This window comes from Juglans regia, chromosome 4 (genome assembly GCF_001411555.2).
Source record: "Juglans regia cultivar Chandler chromosome 4, Walnut 2.0, whole genome shotgun sequence".
Taxonomy (NCBI): domain Eukaryota; kingdom Viridiplantae; phylum Streptophyta; class Magnoliopsida; order Fagales; family Juglandaceae; genus Juglans; species Juglans regia.
In genome coordinates, this window is record NC_049904.1 from 30,041,009 (window position 1) to 30,066,767 (window position 25,759).

Genomic DNA, 25,759 nt, shown 5'->3' on the forward strand with positions numbered 1-25,759 from the left:
CCAACCAATCTCGCTTTGTGTTTATGGCTATGCGTACTGTCTCTCTGTATCTTGGGGAGAAAACTCTCTCAACTAAAGTTAGTAGAAAGAAATGATTGCTGTGAAGCCTGTGACGACTCAGTTCCACCCTTTCTCTACAACAGTCTCCATCTCCTGCTCAATGAATGAGGTGTAATCCACGTCAGCTCCTCACCCTCTCCACGCATTTCCTATCTTGTTAATGTGAGGTGAGATAGTTAGTTGGCCACTTTTTTGTAGTGACTCTAATTAGTAAGCCTCGATCGGTTTCAATTACAATGACAGAATGATTAGAGAGTGTGAAGGAGACAAAATGCTTTCTAATTCTCATCGAACAAACCATATAAAATTGGATCTGAATCCTTGTTCTTTGGCCGAATCTAAGAAAATTAATGCCAGAAAAATTGTTTATACATAGTCTAACTGGTTGATTATAGAACTGTTATTTGAGACTGCAACCAAAAAGAGAGACCATTGTAGCATGTATTTTGTTGTTGTTGATATAGATCTCTTTTTCTAATCATATTTTTCATATCTTTAATTCCTCAATTCGATAAAGTCACGACTGTGAGCTTTACACACCAATCTTTTGACTCTTTTGACGGCTCTTCTAGATGGAACTGGATGATTAATGATGGCGGAGTTGAATGATGTGGCACAGATGAGCATGAGGTGCTCAGAAATCAGGTACCCATGTTCTTATATTTCATGTCTTGTTTAGATACATGTTACTCATAAATCAATCAGATACACTCCCTTGAAGAAAACATTTTACGTTTCAAAGTCAATATCAGTGACCATACAATTTGACACATTACACGCTTAAATCATTTCGGGAGCAACAAGAAGCTGTACCCATGTCTCAGTTTAATCAAACCTTTAGAAAGAAAGTTTAATTAAACCTCAACTGCCACTGATAAGTTAGAAAGATGTACGAGGGACAGCTGAAAAGTCACATCACCCTTCATGTTCTCTAATAAATATTCCCTCTCTTATTGTTCTATCTGATCCCACCTATTAGGCTCTACACTGTTCTGAATGCCCAAAATCTAATCCTGAGAGCTTTTTCAATAAAGATCATTCATTTGAGAGCCATCAATCTGGTGCCCCTAATATGATTTGAAATATGGCGGTAAATTAAAGGTTAAAATGTTGTTGTTTGTCTGAACACTAGTAGTTATCAGTTGCTAATTAAAATCGTTTTCAGAATTTCTCGACGACATTTAAGGCTAAACATCTCGGTGGGACCCAAGCTCCTAAAACCGTGCCCTGGTTAAGGAAGAACATGAAAGACTCCTAATTTCTTCAATATGATTTTCCAGAACATGTTCTTGCACTTTGTGGGTTCTCCTTGATCATCAATTTTACCCACTTCTTTCTTCTGGAAGCCGTTAACGCCATGATCGTAGAGGTAATGTTCATTGTTGGTACTCTTTTATGCTAAGAAAAGCTAAATTTGGTGGTTTTCTTGAATTCTTTGTCTGTTTTCACTTTTTTTTTTTTTGGCGAATGAAAGATCTGTTCCTTCTGGGTTTGTTACCTTTTCTCTTCTGGGTATTACTCTACACATTTAATTTTCATTGTTTGGATTGGATTAACTGGATCGGAAGCAGAAGCTTTGTTCCTCTCGTTTTTCTGGTTTTACTTAATTTTGTCGAACACTGTTGGATTGTCTTCTGAGTGAAAGGCAGCTCTGTTGTCTTTTTATCAGGGGAGGTTTCTTATAGTTTCTCCTTTTGTTGCCGATAAGTGTTCTTTCTAACCTCATCATAATGGAAGTACAACTGATATATGCAGATAGTACTGAATTCTTAATGTTCTTGTGGGTTTAGTCTGCTCAGAAAGTGATCGAGTGAATCAAATTGCTTAATCATCCTTTCCGTTGATAAATAAAACAAAGCAACCCCAATATCTCTTTTTGTAAAATACCAGGAAAAAGGTTGAGGGTTATGATGCATTTGCCTTTAGATGAAATATATGCAGAGGAAATTGTAGTGGCGGGAATTGTTAGCCTGCCTGCAGCCCAAATCTCAAACCAGCATGTATATATACTTGAGAGAATTATCACTTTCATAGAATCTATATGCAGATTTCTTCATCTTCTTCTTTTCTTTTTTATATTTTATAGACATAGATAGTACAATGATTGGAGAACAACCATATACATATTGCAAAGAGTGGAAAATTATAGAACTTTTTATCTATAGAATCAACGGGAAAGGACCCTCTCAAAAGGTATGGTATTGACCACCAAAAAGCAATCATATCGGTACTTTAACCCTCGGATCAGTTCGCTTTTCTTTACTCTCTCTCTTTATCTCTTTTATATATATATATATATATATATATATATAATTAACTGATTTGCTTTCTCTCTGTTGGCCGAGCAATGCAAAATTATGATTCTTTCCACATTATGCAAACTAATCATCCTTTAATGGGATTGATTGGTCTCATAGTATTCTCGGGTTATTAGAAGATATTTTTTGCTTTTGGCTAAATTCCGTTTACAGAAGAAGTTGAACTATTTTTGCTGGGACTTTTTTTGAAAATCCAATGGCATGATGCGAGTAGCAATGTGAGGGTTTGATTTCAGCACCAACCACTGACTAGCAGTCATCTTGTTACAAATCCAAAACCTCTGTCTTGCCTTTGTTATTCTCTTGCAATAGACATGCCCTCATTCAATATACAGGGTCTTGTTGCAATCTTTCCGTTCCTTGAAAAAGGAGGAGGGCTCTCTTTTTTGGGGTGATAGATGCAGGAACTCTCGATTGCAATAACCCAAATTGCTTTGGTTTTTGCTCTCGAAAGGAAGGAAGGGATTTCTTATTTGTGAACAAAGCTCTATCAAAGAGCAGACTTCCTATTTGACAACTATTCCCTAAAGTTAGAGATGCAATGCTTTGGCCATTATCTGAACTGCTGAGTTTCTTTTCTTACCAAAACTTTTTTCAAGTTTTTCTGAAACCATGAATTAACTGATCACCACTCTTGTTAGGAGCATGAGATACCCAATGGATGGCCGCTCGGCCTTGGGACTGTGAATAGACTTAGAGTAGTGGAGAGCTTACCGGCTGCTGGAGTTGAGCCCCACTCTTCACACATGCAATCGGCCAGTTTTTCTTCATTGTCATCCTCCAACCTTGATACTGAGGTAACTAAACTGACCTTATCCTTTTCTTGCTCCCCAACATATGCTTGTGCATGCATTTGCGTTTTATGTAAAATGCTTGGTTGATACATGAATAACATGATGTATACCAGATTGTCCTTCTTTCAATTATTGTGCTTTGCTTTATCCAAAGACAATCTCGAGCTTTGCTCGAGTCTAACTTGTGAGCAAATTTGCAATATGAGCTCTATGAGCTTAAGGCAGAAGGTTAGCTTGAAACTCACTTAAGTTAACTTGGTTGGTTCAATTAAATTTTTGAGCCAATCTTGTGTCAAGTGTTTGGCAGAAAATTCCCTCAACTCTCATTCAAGTGAAATTTTTACTTTTAAATTGGCAGTTTGACCTCCCAAGTTATTGTCCATTGATTTTTCAACAAGAAACACTCAGAGATTTTGCTTCAACTCCTATATTTCTAGACTTGATGTTTAGGCTTATAGAAGAGTTGTGAGATCTACTATCTGGAGATTCTGCTTTACAAACATGCCATGTTGCATCCATACACAATTCCAAATAACCATTTGATGAAAGAATTTTCTAAAGTCTGCTCCAAACTAAAGTAAGTTTTCTGCTGAAATTTATAAATGAATCTTCAACCAAACCGATCACTTGAAGAGACAGACAGATAATTGCAGCTACTGATGATGCAAAATTATCTTTGATTAATACATGGAGAGAACCTTGCATTTTCTTCTCATTGCCAGAGCTGGAGTTGCCTCTATATATGGTGAAAGCAATTAAAACATCTCTGATAAGAACTGATTATGCAAAATGTATGAACGATGTCGATTCCTGAGATACCCTTAGGCCTTGGATGCAAGCCTGTCCAACTTTCCCACTAATGATTATGCTTCTGCTGCGAGATCAAACAGTCCACAGCATCCTTCTTTCAAGACCATAGCGTGACGCTGGGGCGGCTAATTGGACTTAGAACAGGTGAAAAAGGAGGCTTCTATTTCCAAGACTCAATCGGAGGTTTCGAAGAGCAGGAAAATATATGTAAAAGGGATGCACAATCTGAGGTCTCTAGAGGACAAAGAGTGGATATGTCACAGGGAATTTGCATACCGCTGCTACTTGGTGCACTTGTAAAGATGAGCCGAAGTAAGAGCAAGGCAAGAAAGTAATGCTGGCTGGCACTGGCACTGGCACTGGCAAGGCAGCCAATCACATGTTTGTTTGTTTCTGACATGAAAGGGGAACAAACTTCCACGACATGGAACGATGCTGTTATTGATTTGTATGTAAAAAATGAGATTTCAGTGTAATTTGACAAAGTTCATAATGATTGACAAAGTTCATAATAATCGTTTCCTCTTTGGGTTGCAAGTTGAACTCAATTCGACGTTTGTTGGAAGGTATTCCAATTCCGCCGGACCTCCTCGACCCTTTTTAAGCAAGTCGACTTTTGATCCTTGGGGTCCTTGAAGGTCGGAAATCAGGTCAAACTACAAGATTTCTTTAAGCTTGTACTTCAAAAAGTCTAGTTGAGAATATAAATGGAATTAGTTCTAATATTATAAAAGACAAAAATTTATTTCTCTTCAATAACTCATAATGTAAAAAATTATATTCTTTAAGTCCGTATATAGAACATATTTAATAAAGTACTTTTACGATATTATTTGATTTAAAATATAAATTTTTAAATTTGAATTTTATAAATTAAATCTTAATATTTAAATAATGTAGATAGTGTATTTTAAAGTCTACACATCAGATTGAGAATAGAATAATTTCGCATCTTAAATTTTAAATTTAAACAATAAAAAAATTAATAATATATAAATGATGATTTGATAAATAACTTTAAGCATAAATTTATAAGGACTGATATTTTAACACGACAAAGAATTCAAAATAACCTATAAATATAAATTTTTTAATTATAAAATAGATAATCTGTTAAGATGTGGTTGATGAGATTATAAATTTAATTTTATTATAAAGAATTTTGCAATATCCTTTGGTAAGCAGAGGATCTCACAGAAATACGCATTCACTGGCGTGGGACTTCTAAACCCCCCAAAAACGCAAAACCCTTAAAACAAAACGAAGCCCCTCATAGTCCCTATCCAACCCAAAGCCATGTCATCCGCCGCCGCCGCCACAGCCGTCAGGTCCGTCCTTCGCTCCGCCTCGTCCCGAACCACCGCAGCAGCGAGGCTCACCGCTGGCGCTGGAGCCAGAGCCAGACCCACGTGCTCACCATTTCGCATCCCCAAACAAAACCCTCTCGCACATCGCATTTTCAGGTACACGCTAAATACATAAACCCTTTCTGTGCAATGTGTGAAATTTGTTGTCATATATATGGATGTAGATGTCTGAGCTAATAACCATGTGTTTTGTTGCAAAAGATCGCCTGTGGAGATGAGCTTCTGTGTAGAAACGCTGCTTCCGTATCACACCGCCACTGCTTCCGCATTACTCAACTCCATGCTCTCCGTCTCTCGCTACGGTTGGACCCCTGAAGGTAATTTCCCATTCATTTTTCTGCACTATATTTTACTCATTTCCATTGAATTTGGACTTTACATTCTCTATGGCGTTTTATTTGATTGAGTATCGTGTGGCACTGGACCTGCTTTGTTGAACTATGATTTTTCTACTGCTTGTCGTTCTGGTGGTGTGGTTATTGCTTTTTTATTTATATAAGATATGCCGTCGTATGAGTTTTTCAAGTTACAATCTCGTTTGCAGTGTTTGTGTTCTGGGACCTCTGGGATATCAATTTCCAAATTCATGGTTGTAGATTTGTGTATTGCTAAAGAATCATATATGAGAATTTTTGCGTGGTTTGACCTGAATCACTTGATTAATTAATCTATGAGGGGAATCGAGCTTTCACTAAGAACAAAAATATTGCCTTTTGAGAACGAATTCAGATCTAACCATTGAAAGGGTTAAGTTCTTTTTGGTTTATTTAAGCATCACTGTTTGTCAGTAGTGACACCAGCGAATTTGGGAGCCCAGTGGCCTTTATCAATTCATACTTTTCTCCAAGCTCGTTACTTTGCCTTCTTGTAACTTGAAAATCGATAACATTAGGAAGTCTAACTGATTTATTAGGAAGATGCTTTTTAACATTTATGGGCTATTCGTATGAGAACCTTCTGGTTAATAACGAAGCCTCTGCTGCCCTCATTATCAGTTGAATGATAGCTGGGTATCAATACCAAGGCCTAAAAATTGATAGTTTTTGTTATTGTCAGCAACTAATACTTGATAGTCTCCATACTTGGAATATGCGATCTTGATATGGATTCGTTTTTTTCTAGTCTTGACAGAGATTAGTTGCAAAACAATCAATGATGATATTGTTTGGCATAGTAATAACACCGTTTAGGTGAATTGTCACCGTAGTATATAAGGACAATGGCATCAACTAGGTGTATATATGTCATTTGAATATCATTTTTACATAAGATGTATAGATAATGGGAACTTTGTGGCACTGAGATGTCAATCCATTGGCACTTACCAGGATGGCCATATATAATGTGTATTTTTCCCCTGGTGAGTTTGATGCATCTTACATACTTTGGATGGAGATTTTGGGTTTGAAATCAAGTAATTTTCTGCCTTATTAGTTTCCCACTTTTGGGTTGTAATTTTATTTATTATATTCAAATTTTTTTGGTAATCCCATCTCTCTCTCTCTCTCTCTCTATCTCTCTCTCTCTCTCTCAATGAAAGAATGCCTACTCTCTTTCCTTTTGTAGGGCAAGAGAAGACTAGATGAAGATCAAGCATCAAATATGGATTTCCTTGGATTTGTTTTTGTTCTGTACTTTGAAAGTATTGGTGAATGTCATCTTCGGTAGATTTTGTGAGTGGAGTCTCATTTGAAATTCATGTAGAGAGATGAGAATTTGAATGCTAATGTTATGGAGTTAGAGAAAGTAATAAAGTTTACAGAGTTCCAACTAGATTCTTGAAACGAAAATCTCATTTGCTCCATGTGTACTTAGGTTGTGTTGTGCCCTCTGTGCTCTTATAAAATTGACTTCCTTATCAACGAAAAAAGATTCTTGGAACAAAATTATGTTCAGCATTTCCTCATCATTTTGACAACTAGACCAAGCATTTATCTTTTTTTTTCTCCCCCAGAAGAAGCCCATAATAGATGGGGAAGGATCAAAAAGCCGCAATGTTTCATATTATCTTGCAGAAATGGCTGCTGTTATGCATCAAATTTGCTTGTTCATTTTTGTAGTGTTGCTTGTGTATCTGTGATGCATGTAATTTTCAGTTATTTGGTAGTAAGTTAATTGAATTATTTTGGTTGCTATAAACTCTTGAAACAATGAATGGAAAGAGAAAGGTGTTTCCTCATATTTAATTTAGGCTGAACCATTTTTTCATTGATATTAATGTTGATAGGATCATGAGGATGGTACTGATTTGTGGTGTTCACTCAGATTGCAATGATGATGTATGATGAACGTCAGAGGGTTCGAGCAAAGTTTTATGTACATGCACTCTAAGACAAGGTGGTGAAATAAAGCATTTTTAGTAGGGATTCTAGATGTTTCTTGCCTGTTTACAAAGCCAGCCAAGGTGTTGAAGGAAAATTTTAATAACTCCAGTAGGCAGTAACTGAATTCATAATTGTGTGCTTACAAAATGATGTTTCTATATAAAGAAGTTGGATCCATTTGGGTATGACAATGATGATAGTAATGCTCCCTCATCAAGTAGTTCCTTCATCTTTATGATTGCAATTCGATATGCTTCTTGCCTTCTGCTTTCCATTTCAATTAATGGGTTCCTAATACTTCCATGGATCCAAAGAAAATGTTTTTCTGCTAATGATAATGATCTTGTAGCTTTACTGGAAATTTTAGTGGCATTGGTGTTGGGTTTACTTTTGTTAACCAGCCTAGTGTCTACCAAAATTTTTTAAAGAATAAATAATAGAGTCAGGTCATAGGCCACCTGTATATGCAAATTTGATATTTACAGTTAAGGTTCTTGACATGTATGGTAGTGCCAAAAGAACACAAAATTCTTGGAAAGCAAAAAAAGTTAAGATTGTTATTGGCGAGTTGAAAAATAAGAAAGTTTAAGAAATTTGCAAATGTTTGCTGCAACTTGTGGACACATGCAAAGACGATATTTGTGTTGACATGTAAAGGAGGGAAAGTGCGAGGAGAAGACACATGAGAGAGTGTCTTTAGGTGGTGAGATAGACATTGTGAATGTTCAAATCTGACAACTGACCCTCCCCTACTGTTGTTTCCTTAAATTGATCACTTTTGCTATCAAGTCTCCAAGATAGAAATGATAGGCAGAATCTGCTACCTAATGAAGTTTGCTTTAAGGATGATGTGATTTTGCTCCCACCTTTGCCTTATCTTGATCTACTTTTCTCGGCCTAGATAGTGAAGTTTAATCTTTCTGGCCATGCATCGCCAGTTTCTGCAGCCCCTACATAATTTATCATCGTTGGCTTGGGTTGTTGCTTTTTTAGGGTGTAATGGTTGCCAATTGACTTTCAGTCTAGAGATTTGCCATGTTCCCTCTGTTTTTGTTTAGTTTGCCGGAAGTTTCTCTCCGGATATTGTACCCATATTCCATACTCTGAAAATAAATATGCTGTTGTTATGAAGTTAATCAACCTTTTTCGTTCTTGGTTGTGAATTACAGGTATAAGTAACTAAGCATTTTGCTCTACCCTTGATTAGTATTTTTCTTGTTCTTGTGTTGTAGATGGGTGATTGTTTTGTTGGGCTGCCGAACATTGATAATAATTTCCTCGAGTTTCGATGGACTTTGCAAGACTTGATTGGGACATTATTCTCGCTGGCCGGATTTGAAAAACACAAGGTTAAAATGTTGCTCATCATAATGAGATTAAATTGTTCTTATATATTCGAACACTTAACATACAGGCTTGATGAACTTTTTTTCCCTATCATTTTACTGATTATCGTTGTAATTCAGTAACGTCTATTAGCATGCCATGCCGCCCATCTTATAAAAGGAAGATTTGATTTTTTTATACAGCACCGCGTTCATGCCTGGCGCTGGTAGGCTTTAAGACAAAGTCCCCCGACCTTCCCTTATGTAAGCAACTAAGCATGGTCTCTAAAATCTAGCAAAGCAAAATTAGAAGTCACAAATTGAGGCGGTTCAAAAGAAAGCTAGACGAACTAGGAAGTTGCCTTTATTTCACTCTTCAGCTACATACACAGTTTCGTGTCTACCAAAAGTTCATCACAGAGTAAAATATAGAAGTATTAATAATCAAGCAACTAATCTAGTACCGGGCAGTCTGCTGCGTTAGGTGCCCTGTTACATTGCTTAAGCCTTAATGACTTACCACCAAGTCCTGAGTAAGTCGAAAGAAAAACAAAACAAAACATCTACTCCTACCATTATGACTGTTACCTAATTTCTCAGTTAACCAGCTCAACATTCCAAGTTAAGCAAAGGCAATGATTTGTTTACAAACTTTGACTGCTCGCAAACACGGTAACACACCCTATTGTCATGAAGAAAATGCAACCCCCATGCCGCAGGACTCTGGGTAAAAATCATTGGACTTCTAAACTACAGAAAACACTCAAAAAAGTATCATGCTACTAATTTCACAACAATCCCACTTCAGTTACTTACATTCACCAACTCATATTGAACCGGGGAGAGATTGTTATCCTCTTTAACTTTGAATTTAGCAGGTTCAGTAACTTCAATAAGGCCCCCATTTGTCAACAGCTAGTAGCCTCATAGATCCCTTAAACATGTCAATCTTTGCGTTACGAAGAATTACAGTGGTGCCCGGCTTCATCAAGTTAACTGCACAAAAGATGCAACCATCATTGTCACAAACAAGTAAAGATATGGCTGAATCAATTCATTGTGGTTTGCCATTTTTCCTTTCCATTTTTCAATGGGGTGGGGGTTGGAGAAGATCTTGCATAAGGATTTCAATCAAATGAATATACATATACATGATCTACATGGGACTCCAAGACACCCCTACAAATCCCAGGATATTCTAAAGCTGTCACACACGCTCTTGCTCACAGGAAGCTGAGAATCCGGAATCACACAATAGGGATCTTAACTGCAAGAATCATAATCAAATTAAGACAAATCAACTTTGAAAACGACAAGAGCTAGAAGAACTGATAATCTCCAGCATGTAGTTCTAGATGTGCCTCCTAAGCTAGTGTGGACTTAGGAGTAACAAATAGCATTATCTAAGGTTAATCAATCAGGAATTACTTTCCAGATAACTAAGAGTGTGAAACATAAGAGTATGGCAAAGAAAATTGTGGAAAAAAATCTCGACGAGAAACAAAATTCCAGATCATAAAGACGTTACAAGGAAAGAAATGAAAAATATTGCCGAGAGTTTGTGCAGTTCCGAGATTAGTTGGTACTTTGTTATCGGACACCGGGTGCCAATCATTAAAAATAAATGAAAAATATATCAGGCTTCATCCTAGAGAGCTCAAACGAGTGCGCCTTTCTTCGATTACTCATGACACAGGTTCGGCTTGGACGGATGCACCAGAGAAACAAAAGAGGATAACTAAGGATCTGTTTGTAGACTTCCCACCGCGCCCCCCCCCTCCCAAAGAAAAAACGCAAAACTATGAGTCCTAAGAGCAAATTAACAAGCACATCCATACAATAACCAATCATTTCCATACACCTAATTGAATATCTATAAACAGATAGAAAGAGGTTACGGTTAGTGACCTTGATTGTTGCAAGCGCTGAAGATGATGGTGGCGGTGTCGTCTCCGATAAGGCACTAGGAAATGCGGGTATGGCGGAGGTTCTGAGAGGCAGCGCGGCCCTTCTGCAAGACTGTGTATGACCAGTCGTTCCTGGTTTGAGATGATCCACTTTCACGAAAACAGGCTTTCTCTTCTCCGGTTTGCTCACGCTTCCTTGTTCTTGTTGTTGCTGTTGTGTAGTCGCCATGGACAGAATCCGAAAGCTTCTGTACTCCGTAGAAAGGAAAACGAGCCGTAGCCCAACAGTCCTCGGTTTGTACCTTGATTCGTGTTCTTTGTTCACGCCCGTCGTCGTTTCGTTAAGATTTAAGAAGGCGAGATCGACGTTTTTTGACTTTTTAGAGCCTCTCAATTTTTGAGCTTTTACTGTTCATCATTTTTAAATATCACATTTTTAAAAATATATATTTTTTATTTTTTTAAATTTATTAAATTTTTCTACTATTTATTCATATATTACATATTTAATAAGAGAAAAAAATAATAAAAAACGTGATATATGGTAGGTTGTGTGTGGAGATAATAAATAAATTTTTTTTAATTTTTTAGAAATTTTAGAACTCGTTTAAATAATGAGATGAGATAAAATAATTTTAGATGAATTAAATAAAATTTTGTTATAATATTATTTTTTAATATTAGTATTATGTTAAAATTTTAAAAAGTTAAATTATTTATTATCTTTTATATAAAAATTTAAAAAATTATAATAATAAGATAAATTGAATTGAAAATATTTATATATTCAGAATAGTTTTTAAAATAATTTTTAATAATTTTTTGGATTGAATATTTTTAAAAGTTATATACTGAAAATAAAAGTAGAATTTTTCTAGAATATATAGTGGCCTGCAGGCCACTTGTGACTCGACGAAAACAGTGCCATTGCAATGTGCGTTGAAAGGAAGTAAAAAGGGCAATAAATACGAACAGCAACCCGACGTTTCCTCCCACAGCGTTTACGTCACCTCCGGTCTTCACCACAAACACCCACCTCCCATCTCTCTCTCTCTCTCTCTCCTTAAACTAATCGTCATCTATGAAGCTTCCTCCCATTAATACAGCGCTCTGAGAAAAAGTCAAATTCGTAGCTCATTGGGAAATTTTCATCGAGCTTTCAATAAAAAGACTATACCCTCTGCGTTTCCCATTTTCTGAAACTTCCTACGATCAACTTGAACAAATATCTAGCCAAAAAGTCTTGATTTTTCAGTATAAAAGCACCCAAGAGGTTCTAGATCGGAGGCCAGTTTTTTATTTCTTTTTTCCTCTTTGGAGGTAGCTAAATAAAGGTCAATTAATAGAGAAAAAAGTGAGCTTCATCTTTGATTCCATATTTTCAATGGATTCTGACTTCTGGACCTCGCGTCTCGCCGCCGCCAAGCGCCAATACACGCATCAGCACAACCATCCGAGTTCCCACTTAGGTATCTTATCCCCCCCCCCCCCCCCCCTCTCGGTTTTATTTTCGGTTTTATTTTTTATTTTTTATTTCTCAGTCTAATTAAATATGCTGTGTGTTTGGATTAGATCGGTTGAGCATCGATGATTTTGAGCTAGAGGACGATGTCCGACCTGATTTTACATGCCCGTATTGCTACGAGGACTTCGACATCGTGTCGCTGTGTTCGCATCTCGAAGATGAGCACTCGTGCGAGTCCAAAGTCACCGTACGTGTTTCTTTAGATGCACCTCCGATTTTATTTTATTTTTTCAAATTTCCTCTACGATGCCTGTTATGTTATTTGATCCACGAGAGTAGACGGTTGGTTTCCTTATTAGATTCATGTTGGAGGGTTACAATCTCCGTTGGTAAAAAAGTTGTGTATGCCTTTTTCGGAGCAATTGGTTGATATATCTTGTTATATCAACCGACTACGCAGGGACCAAAATAGTATTTCCTCTTATATATTTGTAAACATACATATGTTTGTGCGTGTGTTGTGTGTAATAAAACAGATACGGTGCTCCAATCATATAAATATTGGCAGTCTTCCTCAAATTATATCGTTCCCTGTTTTTGAGCTATATTTGTATTGCCAACTTGTCGTTCTGATGTCATAATCCTTCCCCACTATATATTGCTAAAGAAGCTTATAGATTGCTGTCATTGAAAACTTAGATTTTAGTCGCTGCAAAGAGGAACCTGAAAAAAAAAAAACCAATAATATGGAAACTATTGGTCGAATTGGTTGGCTGTTTGAAAAATGTAAGAGGCTTTCAGGAGCTGGTATGGTGAGGTTTGTGCAGGGAAAAAAGAGCTCAAGGTTGCAATTGATATACTAGGGATTTGTGAGAATTTGTTACTTATAAAGTTGTTATTATATTTTTTTTTTTTAACTTCAGGAGCTTCCTGCAGTTACTGCACTAGGAACATTTAAAATGAGGCTGTAATTGCTAGATGGTTCATCTATCTAGGAAGATGTTTTATCACTAGAGGGTGCCATTTAATTAAGTCCAAAGACATAGTGCTGATGAATTCAAATCTTGGATCATATGATTCATATTTGTGCTTGATGCCCTCATTGTGATGGAACTTATTTTTCCTTGTACCGAATTGACAAAGAATTATGTTGGTTTCTTTGATATAGTTACACATCCAAAATGAATCAATGGAAATTAAGGGGAGGGGGAGAATGGAGGAAGGGAAATGAACAAAATGAAAATCTTGTTTTATCTAGTTATTTATTGTCGATGTTCATATTTCTAAGAATTGAGGGTGGGTGATATTGAGTGGTTTAGTTTCTAGTTTTGATTGGCAGTCCATGATAGTAGAGCCTCATTCTGCCTCTTTCCTTGCAGGTTTGTCCTATTTGCTCTGTTAAGGTTGCTCGGGACATGTTAAGTCATATCACACTGCATCATGGACACCTGTTCAAGATATCCTTTAGACTGAAATTTCATCACTGATGTTTTATCTTTATACGACGTTGAAGACAATATGCTTGTTTATGTTCTTGGCTATTTATCGACACAAAACTAAATTGTTATATAAGTTTCCTTTAACTGAGAATTACTTGCAGAGACGTCGCAGGTTACGTAGAGTAGCAATTCCTAATAGTCAGGCACTATCACTACTGGGACGGGATCTTCGTGAGGCTCATCTGCAGGCGCTTCTAGGGGGTGGTGGACATCGGTCAAACAATGCTAATGTGTCTGCTGCAGCCGCTGATCCATTCTTATCATCATTTATTTTGAATTTTCCTGCATCTGAAACAGAAGAAATATCAAAATCTGTGGTAAACAGTGCTGAGGACACTTCTGCAAAACATGCGGCACCAGCACATATATGGAAATCAAGGTACTGGTTTAGATTTATTTTCTGTTAGGATCTTTGGAAACCTGTGATTTCCATTGAATTATCAACCCCTTGTTTACTCATTTAATTTTTTACGTAAGATGCATTAAGTAATTTTCATCTAATAATTACCCTTTTGTAATGTCCCTTCCTCGTTCCAAAATTTCTTGTGAGATGTATTACCCTCCTATATGTTATCACTTTTTCTCCCTTGTTTCCAAGATTCTCACTTTATTTTCTCAAAAAAAAAAAAAAACTGAGTTCTTTATTCTCTTTTATATAAGATTTGAAAATTGTGGCCCACCCCTTTTGTTTGCCAACATTGTCCATGTGGATTAGGGGTTTGGATCGAGATATTTGGACCATCATATGTTGGACAAGTTTCTCTATGAGAATGCAGTACATATTTTGATCTCTTAGGCAAGGTGGTCCATCACTTTTGTATTCACCAAGGAGCACGCCATAGACCATTATGGTCCAATTATTTATGCTCTATGCACACCTAAACCCCTGTAAAAACCCTTCTCTGGATCAAACTGTTAACTTCTCTCTCCCCTTGCAGTTTTGATCCTTCTTTGAGTTACGAAGAACGGGAAAAAAGGATGAGACAAGCTGCTGGGAGAGCTGGTTTTATGCAAGATCTTATTTTCTCGACTCTGTTGAATGACTAGTAGGAGTAAGTTGCGTCATAAATAACTGATTGAGTTATTAAGAAGTCTTGATAAGAGGGGTGTCTTTGGGTGGGATGCTAGTAGTATACATTGTTTGAAGCAGCATTGTTATGTCTGGTGATTGTATCCCATTCGTGTTAATACATCTCTCTCTCTCTCTCTCTCTCTCTCTCTCCCCCCTTCCCAGTGATGTACCTCATTCTGAAGAAATATTCCAAAAAGATCTCAGTTTATGGAGAACTTTAATTCATGAAATGGTTATGGTGTTGCGTTGTAGAAACCTTTTTTTAATGCGGATGAACTCAGGAGGGAATCTTTGATCCAGCTCATTTGATTTTCTTCCATCCACGACAGCTGCGGTGCATCAACCTCCTTTTACCCACTCCACCTATCCAATTCCATGAAAGATAATGAAAAGAAAAGATGGTTTTGGCAACCTACCAAACCGTGTGTATCATTATAATTATATAGACGTTACAGTTGTAGTAATAAACATTACAATAACGGCAACCATAACTTTTGGAATAATCACAACAGAGTACAAGTTTAAACATAACAGAGTTAGGCGTTTAAAAATCAAGTATCCTGGTTTGTAGCGAGCACGGGATTGATATCCCTAACACCTTCCCTCAAATTAGTGGGTAAGGAACAGACTAATAATTTGTCACGCAAAATACAAAACCGATTAGCAGTTTGGCCCTTGGTGAAGATATCTGCAACTTGATTGCAGGTGTTAATATAACGAACAACCACATCTTTGTTAACAACCTTTTCTCTAATAAAATGATAATCAATTTCGATATGGTTGGTACACGCATGGAAAATAGGATTAGAGGCCAAAGACATAGTACTGAGATTATCACACCAAAGTGTAGAAGGTGAAGATAAATAAATGTGCAACTCTCGCAAAAGCATACAGATCCAATATACTTCAGCTGTCGTTAATGCCAAGCTCTGATACTATGCTTCAGTACTAGATTTGGATACAACAGGTTGTTTTTTAGAGGACCAAGAAACTAAACACTGCCCAAGATAGATGCCATAGCCACTGGAAGAACGTCTATCATCTGGATTACCTGCCCAGTCCGCATCACAAAAAGCATGTACGGCAACAGTACTTGGTTTATAGTGAAGACCAAAATCTACAGTATGCTTTAAGTAACGAAGAACTCTCTTTGGCCGAAGTCCAATGGGTACTAGTGGGTGCTTGCATATGTTGACATAACTGATTGATGGAATATGCAATATCAGGACGTGTAATAGTAACAAATTGTAGGGCCCCAACAATATGGTGGTATTCAGAGGGATCAACTAAGAGATCACCATCAAATTTTGACAGCTTCGAACCAGAAATGCAGGGAGCCTTGTAAGGTCGAGCACCTACCATATTAGCATGGTCAAGTAAATCAGCAATATATTTAGATTGACGTAAATGCAACCTTGTATGATCACGTGCAGCCTCTATCCCCAAAAAATAGCACAAGTCACCTAAATCCTTCATCACAAACTCAGATTTTAATTGTGAGATAATAGAGAAAATTGTTGAATCATCATTGCCAGTGAAGATGATATCGTCGACATATACTAATATATAAATATGCAATTTATCTCTATGAAGAGTGAAGAGGGAGTAGTCAACATGTGAACCAGAGAAGCCAAGATCAAAAAATGCCTGTGAGAGACGAGTGAACCAAGCTCGTGGTGCCTGTTTAAGGCCATAAAGAGAGCGATGCAATCGACATACAAAGTTAGGACGTTCAGCACTGATAAAACCCTTCGGTTGCTCCATATAAACTTCCTCATCAAGGTATCCTTGGAGAAAAAGTATTGGAGACATCTAGCTGTCGTGTAGTCCATCGAAACTATACAACCAAAGCTAAAATAATGCAAATAGTTGTCTGTTTAACAACTGGGCTAAAGGTCTCAAAGTAGTCGACGCCAGACCTCTGATCAAATCATTTGGCGACTAACCTCGCCTTGTAACGATCAATGGAGCCATCAAGTTTCTGTTTGATCTTGTAAACCCATTTGTTGCGGAAGATATGATGAGATGAAAGCCATGGACAGAGTGACCATGTACCGTTGTCCAATAATGCCTTGAACTCAGATTCCATAGTTGCACGCGATTCCGGTTTAGAGACTGCCTGTGTAAAAATGTTAGGCTTAGGAGGGATGGCAACCGTATGGAATAGATGAAGTGGATGTCATGAGGAATAATGGGTCACATAGTCAGGAAACTGGCGAGGTCGAGAATGCCCTGTTTGTGAGCGAGTAACAATATGGTGGACATGGGAGTGCTCGACAAATGCCAAAGGAGCAGGCGATTCAACGATAGTTGGAGAGGGCGAAGGATTAGGGGGAACGATTGAAATTTGAATAAAGGATGAGATAGGTGACACATGTGAATCGAGGGGCTCATGTGGCTGGGGTGAAGCATGTGGAGTTGACACGGAAGGCATAGTTGTTACAAGTGGATTTGCGGAAGAGTCTATCCGATGAGTAGGCGGTGAACCCAAAAAATTAGGAGAAATTGAAATTTGAAGTGGAAAAGAAGACGTACCAGTAGATCTGGTAGGTGGTGAACCCAAAAAATTAGGAGAAATTGGAATTTGAAGGGGAGAAGAAGACGTACCAGTAGGGATCACGGCACCAGCAGGGGAGTGATTCGGCATCCTTATTTTGGTTGGAAAATATTTTTCATCAAACACAACGCTACGAGAAATGTAAACACGCTCACTTAAAGGATCAAGACATCTATAACCCTTTTGACTGGAGCAATAACCAAAAAAAATGCACGGGATACTACGATATGACAATTTATTTTCAGCATATGGACGTAACAAAGGATAGCATCGACATCCAAAGTTTCGTAGAAAAGAATAATCAGGTGCATCTTTGTATAGTTTGAAGAAAGGAGTATCATTATTTAAAACTGACGTAGGTAACCTATTGATTAAATATACGACAGTTAAAAATGATTCAACCCAAAATTTCTTAGCGAGGCCAGATTATGCAAGTAAAGTGAGTCCCATATCAACAATGTGGCGATGTTTACGTTCGGCAATACCGTTTTGTTGAGAAGTATGTGGATATGTTCGTCTATGTAAAAACCATTTTCCATGAGATACCGAGTAAAAAGCGAGGAAATATATTCTCCACTGTTATCGGTTTGTAAACGTTTAATAGGGGATGAAAATTGTTTTTCCACAAGTAGCTAAAACTGAACAAAAGAATTGAAGACGTCAGATTTATTTGCAATTGGATACAACCATGTAAATCGACTGAAATCATCAATAAACGTTACATAAAATTTAAAACCGCTAGGTGACACAAGAGGTGCAACCCAAACATCCGAGTGGACCAGATATAAAGGACCTAATGTCTCATGATGAGAGGAGGAAAAAGGTTGTTGAATAGACTTGCCGAGTTGACAAGATTCACATACAAAACTCTTTCGCACCGAACCAACAAGAGGTAAATTAGACTTAGATAAGACATGACGCAAGACAGACTTAGATGAATGACCTAAACGTTGATGCCAAAGGGAGCTAGGTGCCTTGGTTCCCATAAAAGCAGTTAGCCCTCTGCGCTTATTGTGTGATAAATTGGCGAGATTGATAGGATAGATCCCATTTTCACTCGGACCCTGAAGGAGCATGATTCCCGTCTGATTGTCCTAAACCGAATAAGCATTATGTGTGAGATGGAAAGTAACATCATTTTCGACACAAAATTTGTTAATAGAAAGGAGATTGGTAGCAGCTTGAGGGCAATAAATAATATTCTTAAGAAGGAAATGATTGTTATGAGAGTGGACAATGGATGAACCAGTATGTTTAATAGACAAACCTGCACCATTACCTATACTGATAGTCTCATTACCATCAAACGGGCGTTTGGAATCAAGATTCTCAACATTATTAGTTACGTGTGCATTAGCCCTACTGTCTGCAAGCCATTGACAATTCAGAAATTCTGCATTAATATCAGCAACCATAGATGCCAGGTCTGTAGGAGGATGACATCCTTGGTAAGAAAAATCCATTGGTCGAAAACAATCCAACGCCTGATGATTATTGCCTTTGCAAATCTGGCAAGGGGAACGGCCACCAGAGTTGGAAACAGGACGAACGTCCTTGGTAGATATTGAGGGGGCAGGTTTAAGAGAAAAGTCTAGCTTTGTAGCGTCGGTGTTTGAAAACCCAGAAAATTGGAGTTTACGTTTCACAGGCTGAAACTTTGGTCGATTGGTGAATAAAGCAAAGGAGGATGTTTTTGGCACAAGATTTAGTGGAGCATGACGGTTCAGAATTATTTCATGATTCAACAGTTCAGACCTGAAATAAAAAAATGACATAGAAGCTTCCCGAGTGTGGAAGGAGTAAGAGGTAATAAATTGTGTAAAAGTAGGATTAAGACCCCCAATAATAAAGGATATGAGATCGTCATCATCGACTGGTTTGCCAACAGCAGATAATTGATCCGCTAAGAATTTGGCTTCAGCCAGATACGAAGCACAAGTCAAAAAACCTTGTTGGAGATTCTGTAGCTGACGTTTCAAATGGGAGATGCGGAATTTTGATTGAGAAGCAAAACAAGCAACAAGAGACTGCCATGCCAAAAATGAAGAGTCCAAACCATAGAGGGAAGCCACTAGTGCAGGAGAAATAGAGGAGATGATCCAACTTAGCAAAAGTTGGTCACGACTCTGCCAACTGGTGTAGGCAGGATTTACGGACTCATTTTTGGCAGCATTATCATCAACAAACACAGCAGGGCAGAGGTTAGAACCATCAATAAAGCCAAGTAGATTGTGACTCTTGAGAATAGGTTTAAACTGGGCAGTCCACGCAAGATAGTTTGTCTCATCAAGTTTGATAGAGATAAGTTGCGTTGGATTCGGAAAAGCAAAATGGAATGAGGAGGAGAAACCAGACTCAACCATGTTTAGAAAAGCGGAAGCAGGATCTTTAAAGCGTAAGCTAGATTGGCTCACGATACCATGAAAGATAATGAAAAGAAAAGATGGTTTTGGCAACCTACCAAACCGTGTGTATCATTATAATTATATAGACGTTACACTAGTAGTGATAAACAATACAATAACATTCCAGTCCACGCAAGTCTCTCAGCCACGCTTAAAAATAAACTAAAAATGAAAGCGTGCCCAGGGTGAAACATATTACATTCTGGATCAGACACGAACGACAACATCAAACGCCAATGTATGAATGTTTTCTTTTAGCGCTTCATGAATCTTGATGACTGTTTTATTAGTGTTCCAAAATATGTTTGAACGGTTGGCTTCACAAGTTAAATAATTTTCCTTTCAAATTTAGAACTTGTTAGTAATATTGAAGCCCCCGTTTGAATAGTGAAATGAGATGAGATGGTTTTAGATAAAAGTTAAAAGTTAAATAAAATATTATTAAAATATTATTTTTTAATATTATTATTGTTTTGAGATTTGAAAAAATTATATTATTTATTGTATTTTGTGTGAGAATTTAATAAAGTTGTAATGATGAGATGAGATGAGTTAAAATGGTTTCTCAATCGAAATGGGACAAATCTAAATAGATGATCTCCTTTGTACATGGAGTGGAAACTTTAATAATTTATATTTACCTCAGGGATTTTTTTAGTTAGAAAGTTTGGGAATAAGATATTTGCCAATCTTTGTTTGCTAACCAACCTTACAAAATTGCAAGAAGGTGGTGCTTTTTTCGTGTTTTGTTTTATGCATGCAATGAGTTCATAACCATATGTAAACCCATCAATAATGGAAATACAAGACTGCATATGGTTTCAATTTTTCTGTTATGGAGGTGATAATATTTTCAAGACACAATGGGTCATCAGGAAAAAGTTGTGCCAGCAAGATTGATCAAAAGAAGAGAGGTGGTTTCCTTGGAATGAATAATAAAGAACATTATCACGTCAAAATGGCTTTGGGCAAAATAATACTAATGGAGCCTATTTAAATACATGTACACTATCCATTTGGCATTTACAGCAGGGGGGGAAAATGGGTATACTCACATCATCATTATTGAATCCTCTGACATTATGGTCAACAGTGAGTATTTCACTTTGATTGAGATTCTGCCACCCTCTACGCAGAGCTTGGCTCCGGTGACCACCCAATATCCAGGTGGGTCCTCCGGGCCCCTCACCATTTCCTTCGTATTAACGAAGATGGACATTTTTGGTGCCCTTGGTGGTAAAGGTGGCCCCCCTGGATAAACTGCTGAATTCATATCCACTTTGGCAGGCTTCTCGGGTGGATTCAGTCCTGCACTAAATCTTGTGCTAATCATCATTGAGATAAATCCTGATTTTCGAGATGAAGTTGTAGATCCTTCCCATTCTGATCTACGTATTTTTGCAGATGCCACCATGGAGTATCCTAGCCTCAAGAACAAAACTTTCCTCATTCCAATAACCTTAACTTCAAACCAGGCCTTTGTCACAATAGAAGCCGAATCATCAATGTGTGCACCATTGTATTGTACTGGGGCAGTGCATACATGCGAGAATATGCTCCATTTGACAGGTTCAAAGTAGGCTCGATCAGCTGGTTCCTCAAAGGGCTCACAGCTGCGGTCATCTGAGAGTTGGAGAATCTTAGGAAGAGTTGAGAGATGCTGAAGATGAATTGCAAGATGGTCACTTTTCTTGCCTTCCAAGTATAAACGGACCCCTGTCACTGGCCGATTTACAGAGTCGACCTGCAAATTTAAATTTATTGACCAGAATGACTAGCAATTTATTGCTATTATGGCAACATGCTTGAATACTAGAAATATATTCATAAATTTGTTTCGATAATGGTCTAAATGACCAGCGTGCAGTCCTTGATGAGGAAAATAGTATGTAAATATAGTGCAAATATTTTGTACGGTTTCTTGTATGTAAGATCAATAGCTTTCCCCAAACAAAATTAGTTTTTGATAAAATAGAATAGCATACTGAACTAAGTCACGAGTTTAAAATTTTTTTATGTTTAGGCAGGAAGGATCCAATTTACATGACACAGAGCGACAAGAGCCATGCAGCACCTGCATAAGAGCTCATTATATGATTTTGTTCCTAAGCTTAACAATATGCAGCTGCATAAGAGTTCATTATATGATTTTGTTCACAAATGGGAACAATATGCAGCTGTCTTGAATCCCTAATGGATTAAAAAGCAATCAACCTATAAGCATTAATTCTTGCTAGAAGTGAAATGCACCTTTGCAGTTCAGATGGATTTGTGAAGTACACAAATAAACTTATCAACTCAGAGAAATGGTCACTGTTATCATTCTCCAAGACCAAGTATTCTATCACGTATGACAACAGTTTCTGAATGGTCCTTTCTAAAACTAAGGAGTCCAAATAATGAGATCATGGGAAATTCGAGAACTTAAGCTTAATCGTATTATTACTTCTATGAGCTGCAACGGAAGGAATTACCTGAATGGTGTTGACATAAAGCCTGGGGCCCATTAAACTAAACTGAAGGGATGGAGACACTTGTTTTCTGTGCCTAAGAGTGAGAGGTAAATCACCATACATTGGAGCCCATTGCCGAGGCAATTGAAATTCTAGAAATTGATGGAGCTCCTCAATTTGGGGTTTATCTGCATGATTTATCAACCATCAGAAGACCAATACAGGTACTACACATATAAGACTTTCAGAGTCATGCACAGGTTACGACCAAAACATAGCAGAAGCAAAATAATAATAACAACAACAACAACAACAATAATAATAAAGCTATGTTAAGTGCAATAGTCTACTAAAAACTGCAATAACATATAACAATCCTATCTGCCATCAAGTTGGATGTATGGGCATCAAGAGAATTAAGAGATGAATTCAGAACAGCAGCCAACAAAGCAGAGAGCATTAGCAATATAGGAGAAAAAGTTTTGGGTCTATCTAGTGGAAAAGTGTCCTGCTCACACAACAAACTTTCCAGAGAAATAAAGAATTAGGAGTCACCTCCAGTGCGTCCAGCATTGTTTATCTTGGTGCCATAAGTAGTAAGTTCAATAATATTCCATTAAATATGAAATTAAAAAAAAAATATATTAACCTCTTTCTGCGGGTATGGAGCTTAATACTATTCCATCGAATATAAATAGTATCAACCCCTTAGTTTGCACAATAAGCAGGAAAACAAATTCAGAGATAACGATTGCTCCATCTTACAAAATTGGAAGATAAGAGTGCTCTCGTGAAACAGAGACTAGAGTTACATACTCACATCTAAGGTAGAGATTTACTGCATGCATTAGGAATCCATTGCCTAGGACACCACTCAAGAGTGAGGTTATGGGCACAAAGGACATTGATATGACATTAGGAGATTGTGATATGGTTGAGAGCCACTGCTTATGACTTTGATTGACATCAACACCTCCCTTTCGAATACAGATGCGCACTATATCCTGCAGAATAATAAATACATCTCTTAAACACTTTTAACGTAGCCTGCTTCCCATCATGGTCAATAAAAGAAGCAGGGCTAAATTAGAGAGCGAAAGGCTTACATCGTTCTTTGAGTATGTGATATCTGGTGGCCTAACAGAGGCAGCAAAAGCTTCTTTACGGAGGTCCAAGGGGATAGAATGTTCTTCCTGCACAATAAATAGAAATATTAAAGCAGAACAAGGACTCTCCTTATTTCTCAACTTCCTCTTTCACATATCCGTGGTTTAAAATTTTAATATAACGGAAGCCTGTAATTATCATAGAGTATAAAGTAAGTTATCTAACTTGGAGGGAATAAATGTTAGACCCATTTGATGCATAAAGTCATGTTTTTAGCTTCAAAGAAAAGGGGGAAACCAATTGTGGAAATTAGATAGGGAAGTGATGACAAAAAATGCCCTATGCTATCTTAGGAGTCAAGAACTTATTGAAGAATTTGACCATTGCCATAGGTGCAATAGAAATTTTCTGAGAATTCAGGGAGCTGTAAAATCTGCTCTTTGATAAGTGGGAGTGGCAAGAGTCAAGTGTCCAAAATGCTTTAGAAACTAAGAAACCTTATTTGGGATTTTTTTTCCAGAAGTTGATTTTTCATTTCGAGTGTACGGTATTTTTCTCATTGATTTCTGGATAATGTAAAATGCATAAACATCACCCCGTGACTGGAAACTTGGAAATATTAGAATTTAGAAATTAAGTGGTTTTGCTTTACTTAGCAGTCAGACATTACCACGTCCAATCCTTTGGAAATATTCTCTTGCTTCTTTTTATTACTCACCGTTGCAATGCATCTTAGAATCAGTTTTACAATAAAGATGATGCTATCAGTTACCATATGGTAATGATGTTGACCTCATGATCATATGTACCTTTAGTTTTCCCGATAACTCAGCAGTGTTTGGTAAGAAACTTTCATTCTCATCTTCAGAAAATCTCTGATCAGCAAATTTCTTTAACAATTGCTGTACTTCATTGGGCTGAAGATTTGATTTTTCCAACTGCTTTACGCTAATTACATCCTTACCTCCCATCTTTACCCCAACAACCACATGAGTACCATATTTTTCAATGAACCTGAAAAATTATGTTACCAAGCATTATAAATTGAAATATTCTTGGGAAAACATTCCAATTAGAAGTTTAAAACCGTAATCTCAAAGAGACCATTATGCCAAAGACCACAGTGGACTTCCTTAAATTACCGGAGTAAAGCCATTCATTCTTCGAGCTTGTGTTAACTTGAGAATCTTTGGTCCTTTGAATGCAAAAAGTTCTTATAATAAACAAATTGCGAGTCACTGATACATCAAGCATTTTCAGTATAAAAGATCTTACTCGGCAAGGGCCGCAGGATCCCATGAAGAAGGCACTTCTTGCTTGACGTGATTGGATAGTGTCATCTGGGATCTGTCTAGCTCAATGTTATATAGAGCTATGAACCAACCATCGAATGCAAGACTCGTTGTGGCAGCTGCATCCTTCTGCCAGCACCCCTTGAAATCAAACATTGCATTGAATAACCCAGATGGAATTTTGCCGGATAAAGACATTTCTTGATTAAATTGCTCTGACATCTGGCATAAATTAGCAGATAATACCCAACCTTAGACAAAGCAACAAATGCCTCGCACACCATTGAAATAATTGAACCTGCCCGATATAAGGCTGAAAATAATAAATAATAATTTTAAAAGCATGACGATTTCAGCTCCTTCGTTTTCTATGTTTTTCAGTACTTAGTCATCCAGTAAACAGGTGATTTCGTTGAGTAAGAGAAATTCTATATATTTTTTTCTTAGCATATTATAATAATTCTCAACACCCTGCATAATTTATGAAGCAAGTAAGTTATTAGCATCTTTTTGTTAAAGATGTCTATAATAATATGAATTTCTAAATTAGGAAAACAAAACAAAAGAAAAGAGGGTACCTGATGAAATGAAACGACATCGGAGCGAAACCTGGTGCGCTCGCCCTTGTCGCACTTGATGGAGGTAGAGACGTGAGGGACGAGCAGCCCGCCGGGAATCACGAGGTCTCGAGTCTCCGTATGGTCAAGCTCGATCAGCCTCGTCCCGGAAGGACCCGACTTGCAGGACGACAGCCGGATATCGTTGCAGAGATCGTAGCCAAGTCCGATTGCCGCGACAGCCTTTTCGGCCGCGAAATGGGGGTTCAAGCGAGGGCCGTTGAGAGCCATTGATGCCCAATTGCACGGGAGAGGTTGTGCGCCTCTCGATGAATTTCTAGGGTTTTAGTTGAACAAAGAAGAGGAAGACGACGACCCATTGGCGTGGTCTTGGGGTTTTCAGCCTTCACAGCGGTTTTTTTTTTTTTTTTTTTTTTAGTTTTTACT

The 25,759-nt window shown here is 37.5% G+C and overlaps 4 protein-coding genes and 1 pseudogene across 11 annotated transcripts; 3 read left to right on the top strand and 2 right to left on the bottom strand.

Moving 5' to 3' along the window:
- Positions 1-675: 675 nt before the first annotated feature.
- On the top strand, positions 676-4,497 carry LOC108983241. 2 transcript variants are annotated; one of them, XM_035689318.1, is made up of 4 exons: positions 676-705; positions 1,226-1,429; positions 3,020-3,175; positions 4,063-4,497. In XM_035689318.1, exons 2-4 carry the CDS (start codon positions 1,418-1,420, stop codon positions 4,315-4,317), a joined length of 423 nt encoding a protein of 140 aa, XP_035545211.1. In that variant the 5' UTR covers positions 676-705; positions 1,226-1,417; the 3' UTR covers positions 4,318-4,497. The 2 variants fall into 2 exon arrangements, with proteins under 2 accessions (XP_035545211.1, XP_018810367.1); XM_018954822.2 differs by lacking the exon at positions 676-705 and adding an exon at positions 1,061-1,150.
- A 651-nt stretch (positions 4,498-5,148) lies between these two features.
- LOC108983239 (protein NUCLEAR FUSION DEFECTIVE 6, mitochondrial-like) lies at positions 5,149-9,197 on the top strand. Of its 6 annotated transcripts, none has more exons than XM_035689061.1 (4): positions 5,166-5,445; positions 5,551-5,666; positions 7,615-7,686; positions 8,906-9,197. In XM_035689061.1, exons 1-3 carry the CDS (start codon positions 5,279-5,281, stop codon positions 7,632-7,634), a joined length of 303 nt encoding a protein of 100 aa, XP_035544954.1. In that variant the 5' UTR covers positions 5,166-5,278; the 3' UTR covers positions 7,635-7,686; positions 8,906-9,197. The 6 variants fall into 6 exon arrangements, with proteins under 6 accessions (XP_018810363.1, XP_035544954.1, XP_018810366.1 ...); XM_035689063.1 differs by having other exon boundaries at positions 5,179-5,445; positions 7,577-7,686; XM_035689062.1 differs by lacking the exon at positions 8,906-9,197 and adding an exon at positions 6,916-7,022 and having other exon boundaries at positions 5,179-5,445; positions 7,615-7,953.
- A 169-nt stretch (positions 9,198-9,366) lies between these two features.
- On the bottom strand, positions 9,367-11,274 carry LOC108983247 (annotated as a pseudogene).
- Positions 11,275-11,825: 551 nt separating this feature from the next.
- Positions 11,826-15,192, top strand: LOC108983251 (protein DEHYDRATION-INDUCED 19-like). Of its 2 annotated transcripts, XM_018954830.2 has the most exons (5): positions 11,826-12,374; positions 12,478-12,617; positions 13,750-13,827; positions 13,965-14,248; positions 14,808-15,192. In XM_018954830.2, exons 1-5 carry the CDS (start codon positions 12,290-12,292, stop codon positions 14,914-14,916), a joined length of 696 nt encoding a protein of 231 aa, XP_018810375.1. In that variant the 5' UTR covers positions 11,826-12,289; the 3' UTR covers positions 14,917-15,192. The 2 variants fall into 2 exon arrangements, with proteins under 2 accessions (XP_018810375.1, XP_018810376.1); XM_018954831.2 differs by lacking the exon at positions 13,750-13,827 and having other exon boundaries at positions 11,846-12,374; positions 13,971-14,248.
- A 5,607-nt stretch (positions 15,193-20,799) lies between these two features.
- Positions 20,800-25,742, bottom strand: LOC108983248 (MACPF domain-containing protein NSL1-like). The gene is made up of 7 exons (XM_018954828.2): positions 25,334-25,742; positions 24,739-24,977; positions 24,273-24,477; positions 23,463-23,549; positions 23,177-23,360; positions 22,378-22,544; positions 20,800-21,647 (listed from the first exon to the last, which is right to left on the bottom strand). The coding sequence occupies exons 1-7, from the start codon at positions 25,601-25,603 to the stop codon at positions 20,955-20,957; spliced, it is 1,845 nt and encodes a 614-aa protein (XP_018810373.2). The 5' UTR covers positions 25,604-25,742; the 3' UTR covers positions 20,800-20,954.
- Between the last annotated feature and the right edge of the window lie 17 nt (positions 25,743-25,759).

Bases quoted from the DNA above. Each gene is read 5' to 3' on its own strand.
- LOC108983241 (XM_035689318.1), top strand. The intron at 3,176-4,062 runs GTAACTAAACTG...GAGATCAAACAG, and splicing joins CCTCCAACCTTGATACTGAG to TCCACAGCATCCTTCTTTCA.
- LOC108983239 (XM_018954818.2), top strand. From the start codon at position 5,279: ATGTCATCCGCCGCCGCCGCCACAGCCGTCAGGTCCGTCCTTCGCTCC. The intron at 5,446-5,550 runs GTACACGCTAAA...TTGTTGCAAAAG, and splicing joins CTCGCACATCGCATTTTCAG to ATCGCCTGTGGAGATGAGCT. The intron at 5,667-7,614 runs GTAATTTCCCAT...GTGTTCACTCAG, and splicing joins CTACGGTTGGACCCCTGAAG to ATTGCAATGATGATGTATGA.
- LOC108983251 (XM_018954830.2), top strand. From the start codon at position 12,290: ATGGATTCTGACTTCTGGACCTCGCGTCTCGCCGCCGCCAAGCGCCAA. The intron at 12,375-12,477 runs GTATCTTATCCC...TGTTTGGATTAG, and splicing joins CCATCCGAGTTCCCACTTAG to ATCGGTTGAGCATCGATGAT. The intron at 12,618-13,749 runs GTACGTGTTTCT...CTTTCCTTGCAG, and splicing joins CGTGCGAGTCCAAAGTCACC to GTTTGTCCTATTTGCTCTGT.
- LOC108983248 (XM_018954828.2), bottom strand. From the start codon at position 25,603: ATGGCTCTCAACGGCCCTCGCTTGAACCCCCATTTCGCGGCCGAAAAG. The intron at 24,978-25,333 runs GTACCCTCTTTT...AATTTATGCCAG, and splicing joins ATGTCGTTTCATTTCATCAG to ATGTCAGAGCAATTTAATCA. The intron at 24,478-24,738 runs GTAAGATCTTTT...ATAATTTTTCAG, and splicing joins GATCCTGCGGCCCTTGCCGA to GTTCATTGAAAAATATGGTA.